Genomic DNA, 8,901 nt, shown 5'->3' with positions numbered 1-8,901 from the left:
TGATTAAGTCTTTACTCATTAACTTAATACATGCAAGAGACCAATAGATATCAATCAGTTAGGGGAATTGATTTGAATTTTCCTTCATACCATGGCAGAAAAGTTGTAGCATGAATCTTAAAGAGTCTTATTAATAAAATCAAACCTGAGCCATGTATTTGGGTGAACTGAAAGATTAGAGAACAAGAACAAGCCACGGTGAACCTCACCTGGCCAAATTCTCAGCTGGTCTTGTTTCCTCAGACTGGAAGCTTCTGTGTCCTCATCCCAATGGCTCTCAGATGAACTGCTTGCTGCTTGAAAGCCTGAAGCCTAACCAGCTAAAAGCTTAACCAGCCAAATGCTTAACCAGCCAAATGCTTCTAGTTTCTGGTCCTCACGCCTTATATACCTTTCTGCTTTCTACCATCACTCCCTGGAATTAAAGGCTGGCTTTCTGGGATTAAAGGTGTGAGTCACCATGCTTGGCTGTTTCCAATGTGGCCTTGAACTCACAGAGATTCAGAGGGATTTCTATCTCTGGAATGCTAGGATTAAAGGTGTGAGTGCCACCATTTTCTAGCCTCTGTATCTAGTGGCTGTCTGTTCTCTGACCCCAGATAAATATATTAGAGTACACAATATTTTGGGGAACACAATACCACCACATTTCCCCTTTTTTGGCTAAAATTAAAAAAAGCAAGAAAAACTATCCAAAAACTATATACAACATATACACAGTCAAGATTACATTAACGATGTCTAGTTCATTAACATTTGACAGATTCAGAAAAAAAGCTTCATTATAGATGTTACAGTCCAGTACCATTTGATAAACTCAGACAAAAAAATTTCATTACTTATTTTACTTAAAACAAGTAGTTCCTTATTAAAAGTAGATTCCATTTCCCTTTTTACCCTATCATATCCATATTCTATCTTTTTTCTTTTCATAATAGACTCAGTAGTCTACCTTTTGTCATTTTTTATATCTTCCCCATTTTCTTTTTAGTGTAGATTCAGTGATCTACCCATTTATCCTATTATTTCTTCATCTTTTTTTCTCAGAGTAGATTCGATGATCTATCTCATATCTATATTCTCTTTTCTTTCTTTCTAGGGGTGAAGATATCTTTAGGGAATCTTGAAAAGAAAATTTTTTGGTAAATTGTCAAGTCCTGTATCATTTGTCCAGGAGCTGCATAATGAGAAAGTGCAGGGCTTGTTTCAAGTCCTTGTTCAAGCAGTCCGTCAGGCTGAATCATCTCAGCAAGTCATCTCAAGATTGTCCTGAACAGTTTGTAGTCCAAAGTCGATCTTTCCTTGGTTTTAATCAGCTTAATGGCTTTACCATAGTCCATGGGGAAACATCTTTGTGGAGTTCCATCATCCTTTTTGAAGATTTCAAAGTTGCTGTTAGGCATGGTCATGGTTCCCTTTAGTTTTTGGGGTTTTTTTTTGTTGTTGTTTTTTGTTTTGGTTTGGATTTTGGGTCTTTTTTTTTTTGTACCTCCTCTGTGGTTTGGAGTAATCACAGTCTGATAAGTGTCTGTCTCTCAGAACCATGAACATTCTTCCCTAGAAGAGAAAATCTTCACAGCAATTTCTCCCCACCATTTGTCTTGCCAAACTTTTCCAAACTGACCTTTGTCGATGTTTTCTTGTAACACGATGGTCCTGGCAATTCTCTGAACAAGCAGCAGTAAACTCTTCATCCCAGGTAGCAGCATCACTGCAGTCACCAACATGATGAGAAGCAGGCAGCAACTCGGAGCAGCAGCCACTGCCTCCATGGTCCCACCACAGTTTGTGGTTCGGTCAGGGCCGAAGCTTCTCCCAAGCCTCCTAGGCTGGCCTCAAACTCAGGATCCTCCTGCCTCTCCCTCCTTCAGTAACACCTACATACGTGTGCCACCACAACCAGCCAAGTGTAGCTCAGGCCTGACCTGGGGCCCACAAGGCCACAAACAAGCAGCTTTTTCATGAATTCACACCACGAACATTGGGCGCCAGATGTAGAGGGAATCTTAAAAGTTCTTACTAATAAAATCAAACCCAGGCAGGTACTGGGGTGAACACTGGAAGATCCGAGAACCAGAACAAGCCACAGCTAACCTCACCTGCCCAACTTCTCAGCTGGTCTTGTTTCCTCAGACTGGAAGCTTCTGTGTCCTCATCCCAATGACTCTCAGCTGAACTGCTGCTCAAAAGCCTGAAGCTTAACCAGCTAAAAGCTTAACCAGCCAAATGCTTAACCAGCCAAATGCTTCTAGTTTCTGGTCCTCACGCCTTATATACCTTTCTGCTTTCTACCATCACTCCCTGGAATTAAAGGCTGGCTTTCTGGGATTAAAGGTGTGAGTCACCATGCTTGGCTGTTTCCAATGTGGCCTTGAACTCACAGAGATCCCAGATGGATTTCTATCTCTGGAATGCTAGGATTAAAGGCGTGAGTGCCACCATTTTCTAGCCTCTGTATCTAGTGGTTGTCTGTTCTCTGACCCCAGATAAATTTAATAGGGTATACAATATTTTGGGGAACACAAAACCATCACAAAAAGTACTCCAATGTAGTGGAGGTTTTGGTAGTGTTGCTGTTGATGTTGGTAGTGGTGGTGGTATGGTAGTTCTCTGTCTCTATCTCTGCCTCTGTCTCTCTGAGTATGTTTGTGTGTGTGTGTGTGTAATAATTTCTACAAAGAAACAATTAATTTGAAAGTAAGTGGGAGAAAGACATGAAAGGAGTTTAACAGAGGAAAGCCTTCATTGGAAATGATATAAACACAGTACTCACTTATAAAATTATAGAAAATTAAAATAAATGTGAAAAACAAATCTGGAAAAATACCTTTGCTTGTGCCTCTACCTTGAAGTGTTTTCTCTGGCAGTTTCATAGCTTTGTGTCTTGCATTAAGGTCTTTGAGCTCTTTTGAGAGGAATACTGTCCTCTGTCCTTCATACTCTTGCTTGGTTGAATCTATTGAAAATGCTTCCAAACATGGTTTTAATTAGACATAATGAGTTTATAATTTCTAACACTTCTTTATTAGATACATTTGTTTAAAAATTATAATTTTATTTCTTAATTATTATTATTTTGTGAATAATAACAGAGGCTCAGTATTCATGTGTCTGGAACCTGTATACTTTTATATGAGTTTGATACAGTGAACGCTTTAATATGGAAGTATTATTTCATTATATGTAGCCTGTGGCTGGGGGGCTTACAGCCTTTCTATGTCAATGTCTGTGTGTTTGTTTGTTTTTCTATGCTATTCTTGATGATTCATTAACGTCTTCTGCATCCTTCTTTACTGTATCATTGAGAGCTGGATAAGACACATGGTTATTTTAGCACTCTAGCATTGTACTTAAAATAAGTTATTTGAAATAATTCAGTGGAATGAATGATTACATTAGTCAAGAAGTGAGAGACAATACAAAAAAGATAAAAACAAAAATAAAGAAGTTGGATTGTCAGGACTTTCATTTAGGATCAAAATTTTCAAATGTGTGTGTTCAAATATTCTTCTTAGCAATGCAGCAGCAAACTCTTTTACTTGACCACAGATATAGTGGGGAAGTTTTAAAAGGAGCATCGGACTACTTTCTTTCTAGGTTCTTTCCCTCGTAATTGAATTAATCAATAACCAGACACAAAAGAACATTAGGCAAAAGTTTTAGTTGAAAGGGGAAACATTGAAATCTGAACACCACATAGAAGAGAGAGTGTTTTTGTGAAAACCATGCTAATGAATGGAAAATGACTTTTTTCTTGTTAACTACATCATTGGGTATCTTTAGTATGATGTGCTTTGTCTCTTATTTTAAACTAGGCCTTGAGATTACATTGAGGTCCAATCAAACAAAATCATGTACAGCTAGTGGTTTGAGCTGAATCAAGCATAGCAGGGCCATTTCAGTATAAACCTGTGTTTACAATCAAGTATCCCATAGGTAATTTAAAGGACAGCAGGTCATTCGTAGCATTTGTTATTAAGAGTGGATTTGAAGATGTCAGCATATATCCCAGAATGGAGAGTCACTTTGGTTTTTGCTTGGATGATAGAGATAAGTAATTTGTCTCATTATGTGTGAGGCTAAGATGAAATAGGGTAAGGGAAGTGGGCATGGTTTCAAATCACGACTTGGGGTCCAGTAGCCTTTGTCAGAGTGACTATAAAACATTGTTAATGTAATTGAGAGAGGCCATACATTCCAAATATTGTACTTTTTGAGAAATGAAAACTCAATTAAATATAGAAGATACATAATAATTCTGATAAAGCATAGAGTGTCCAAAGAGATTCCATACATCAGAAATAAAATATTTTGTATTTGAAGACACTGGAAAATTTACCAAAGAAAATCTTTCATGGATGTGGAGGGGCTGCCTACCCTCCGACCCCGCCACAGTTCCCCAGAGTTCTCATGAGTAGGAGCAGCAGGAAATATTAGATAGAAGAATGTAGAGGGGGGAGATAAAGATAGAAAATACAGGATAGCCTCAAGAAAGCTTGGAACCTATTCCATCAGCCCCCACAACTGTCTCTGCCCTCAGGTACTTATAGGAATGCCAAGGTGGTGGAGCAAAAGAGACCCCCCCCTTCATACCACAGCCAGTGCAGACCCTCTCAGACACCTGTACTCAGGCTCATGGTCCAATCCTCCCCTCTATGCAGACCTGCTGGGTAAAGACACTAGGAAACCTGAAAATGGGATCCCACATATAGACAGGTGATTTCCTCTGCAATTTTAGTTGGTTCCACAACTTTTTTCTATTCTGTTATGGGAAAATTCACCTGCACATAGTTAGAGGTATGGCTTTTGTGACCTATAGGGAGGTTAATAAACACATATGGAAAATTGTTGTGTTAGATTTTCCTCTGGAGAAATAATACCTACTCATACCAGATACAGAATCAAAGAAATACAAAAGTAATTCCACCAAAGTACAACATGGTAAACCAATGAATTTACTGAGGTTCCTTATTTACAGTGGCATGGAGGAGACAAATCCAGCTCTATAACAAAAAGGTCCTATTCATGAAATTGGTTACAACTCACAGTAGTGCAATCCTGTAGCGGTATGCATCATGTTGAGGTCATTTCACAAATCATAGAGAATCATATGAGCACCCAGGAGAGTCAGAGATTCCCCTCTCCTCAGCAACTTTTTAACATTTCTATAATTTTGAGAGAGGGACTTGTCTATATTTTTTAAGTCTCTAGAACATGTTTAGATTATTTAATACTTTAGACAAATGAACTTGCCTTCTCTCATCTGTAAATAATGTTTGTATTGAGGAGAAGTGCCAAAAAAAGAGCCACATGAATTTCCACCTCTCCACTGTCTGGCCCTCAACCATAGTGGCCACTAATTATATTTTAGAACTTGGCTCATATAATCTTTCTCCAGATTTGTCTTTGCTGTAAGCATTTGGCATTGCTTTACAGATTGGGTCAAGTCTACAGAATGCTCTGGTTCTACTGGTTTAGTTTCTCTGCTGTTTTTCTCACTACTAGACAGACTGGCATAGGAACCATATGTGGATTTACCATTATTGCTCACATACTTTCTCTAGCTCAATTGGTCTTTTATTTATTCATTTATTCATTCATTCATTTACTTATTTATTTATTTGTTTATTTATTTATTTATTTATTTATTTATTTATTTATTTATTTATTAACTAAATGAAACTGTTAAGAAATCATAAAATGACCTAACATGGAATCTTAGCATTAAAATTGATCAATAGATTTAGAGGTTATATTTCTCAAATGAGAAAAGCTTTATCATACAAAAGATGAAACTGATGCCATGAGTTTGTATGTTAGTCTGATGTAATCTAATTTTCTGATCTTATATAATATCAGCTCCGTTCTGAGTTTTTATTTACTCAATCAAAATATGAATTCCTATAATTGTCTTTCTAAAGTTAAAAATTACAAATCTTGCTTGTAACTTGTGAGGTGCTATACCACTAACAAATACTTTGAAGTTTTAAATGAAGTAAACCCCTTGGGCAGAGATTTTGCTGCAACCTCCTCAGAGCACACTTGACATCACTGTTCCTCAGGCTGTAGATCAAAGGATTCAGTGCTGGAGGTAACAGAGTGTAGAGCACAGAAAAGAGCCTGTCTGTGATTGATGGTACATCTGAGGGAGGCTTCAGATAGACAAAGCAAGCAGTAGCTATGAAAATAGTGAAAACAGTGAGGTGGGTGATGCATGTGGAAAATGCTTTGGACTGACCTTTAGTAGTAGGAATCTTAAGCACAGTGGAGAATATGTAAAAGTAAGAGATCACTACACAAATAAAGCAGGATATGCCTAGACACACACCAATTCCAAGACTCATATAAATGCCCAAAAGTGTTTGGGGGCATGAAATCCTTATCAATGAGGAAACAGCACAGAAAAACTGTGGGATCACATTGGAACCACAGAAAGGCATGGAAAATGTGCCAGCTGTATATATGACTCCAAAGAGTGCCCCAGTAGCCCAGGAAACACCCACCATAAGAACACAGGCACCACCATTCATAATGACATCGTAGTGCAGAGGACTGCAAATGGCAACATAGCGGTCATAGGACATGGCAGTCAGGACAAATACTTCTCCTGCTGCAAATGAAGTCATTAAAAATACCTGGAAGACACAACCAAGAATGGAAATGGAATTGTTGTGAGTTAGGCTATTGACAAAGAAATTTGGAATGGGAACAGACACAAAGAAGACATCCAACAAGGACAAATTCTTCAAGAAGAAGTACATGGGTGTTTGAAGCTGCAGGTCAATGGTGATAAGAGCAATGATGATGAGATTGCTTATTATAACTGCCATGTACATCCCTAGGAAGAGCACTCCACATAAAGTCTGCAGCTCCTGGATGTCAGAGAACCCCGTAAGGATGAATCCAGTTATTGCAGTGACATTGGACATACTGGATTCTTTTCAAGCCTTGTCAGAAGGAAAGGGAAAAAATGAATAAATATGATCATCACCCTAAGTAATAACACTGATGTACAGAAATGTTCAGTGGAAAAGAATTTAAGAAAGTATGTAATTTACAAACACACTTTCAAAAATACTCTCATTTCTTTCTCTCTGCTTCTCAGACTCTTGCCCACCCCCTCTCCTTATTTTTTTCTGTATATCTCTCCATCTTTCTCCCCTCCCTGACTCTCTTCTCTCTGACTTACCTTCTCTCTCTCTCTCTCTCTCTCTCTCTCTCTCTCTCTCTCTCTCTCTCTCTCTCCAAACTTGGATTGTCCTTAAGGCTCTATACATGCAAACTAGGTTTTCTATGATTCAGCTATGGAACCTTAACTCTTCTGAGTAATATAAAAAATTTGTGCTATCAATTAGTGTATAATTTTAAGTCTATGATCATAGTTTAGGAAGAAATTTTCATAGTTTTAGGAAGGACTTCTCTGCATTTAAGTATTCATAAGCTATTATTTATGAATATGTCAGCAGGCAATAAGAAAGGACTTTGAATATTTGAATGACAGTGTCATGACAGTTTTAAAGATATATCTAAAAATTACCTCAATATGATAATTATGCACATATCAAAAGATCATATTACCTCATATAATATATAATTTCTATGCATCAATATGCAAAAACAAAAGAAAATGAAGAAAAATTAATACATAAAAGTTAAAAATAAAATGTAATGGTTACTTTTAATCTTGCAGACACAAACTTGGATTTGTGCTAGATGGCTATGAGTTTGGAAACAAAAATGTGACCATTTTACTCAACATTTTTTGTCTACTCTTTTTTAACAGTTTTCATCAAGAAAATTATAACTTAGATTTATATAATGCTTTACCCAAAACCACTGCAAATGTGAAGTGGAATGCAAAGGGTCGGATAAAAGCTTAACATCTCTACCACAAATTACTTTGCATTTGATTGTCCTCAACATTCAGAGAATCTGAAGCTCAACTGAGGACAAGCACTGTGTCTACCTCTAGCCAGTAGTGCTCTGCCTTAAAGGCTGAAGAAAAGATAGATTACCTAGGATGTTTCCAATTTATTATCAGCATCTTTTGCATCATCTACAAAGGACCACCCTGAAGTCTTTATTCCTTTCCCTAAACCTTTCTTTTTTTTTTTTTTTTTTTGGTTTGTCGAGACAGGGTTTCTCTGTGTAGCTTTGCGCCTCTCCTGGAACTCATTTGGTAGCCCAGGCTGGCCTCGAACTCACAGAGATCCGCCTGGCTCTGCCTCCCGAGTGCTGGGATTAAAGGCGTGCGCCACCACCGCCCGGCTCCCTAAACCTTTCTTGAACAGTAGAGGATTGTAGGCAGATGACTCACTGATGAGGCTGACCTGATTCTTACTCATCAGGAGGAGTAACAATCAAACTTGGAAGAAATATCAAACCTTCCAAATAATACATCTGGCATGTATACAGCCTGCAAAGCAAGTCAGGATTGCTCATCCTGACATTGCCCTTTAGGTTAAACAGGGATTGCCTCTCTAAACAGAGTCAACTGTAATTACCTGGACACTGTTGAGACACTGTGTGATCAGACTGAGATTCTTAAATCAACCAGACCACAGCCTGACCCAGTAGTTATTAGGTACTTTCCCTGTTTAATCTTGGAGTTCTTGTCAATATTTCAGAATACAAGGCTATCCAATGTAGGTATATTTGCTAAATCCCTTTCCTAACTTTCTCTTTTATATTTAACACTTGATTTCTGCCAAGATCAGATTCTCCTAGTGTACTGTAATGAAGCCAGTATCCTGATTGCATAGGTTTCCTTTAAAGAAACTCCAACCAAATATTCCCTCATTTTCTTGAGTATTTTTATAATGCTATATTGTTTGAAATTCACTCTTCAACATTATCTGGTATGTCCTGATACAAGTCAAGTGCTATATGTTCAAATTGTAT

At 37.8% G+C, this 8,901-nt stretch overlaps 1 protein-coding gene across 1 annotated transcript; it reads right to left on the bottom strand.

The window, feature by feature from the left end:
• Positions 1–5,966: 5,966 nt before the first annotated feature.
• On the bottom strand, positions 5,967–6,929 carry LOC128095195 (olfactory receptor 14A2-like). Its single transcript, XM_052713986.1, has one exon. It carries the CDS (start codon positions 6,927–6,929, stop codon positions 5,967–5,969), a length of 963 nt encoding a protein of 320 aa, XP_052569946.1.
• Between the last annotated feature and the right edge of the window lie 1,972 nt (positions 6,930–8,901).

This window comes from Peromyscus californicus, unplaced genomic scaffold (genome assembly GCF_007827085.1).
Source record: "Peromyscus californicus insignis strain IS unplaced genomic scaffold, ASM782708v3 Scaffold_4__1_contigs__length_199733344, whole genome shotgun sequence".
Lineage (NCBI taxonomy): Eukaryota > Metazoa > Chordata > Mammalia > Rodentia > Cricetidae > Peromyscus > Peromyscus californicus.
Note: the sequence above shows the minus strand (reverse complement) of the source record. Positions and strands in the feature narration are given on the sequence as shown.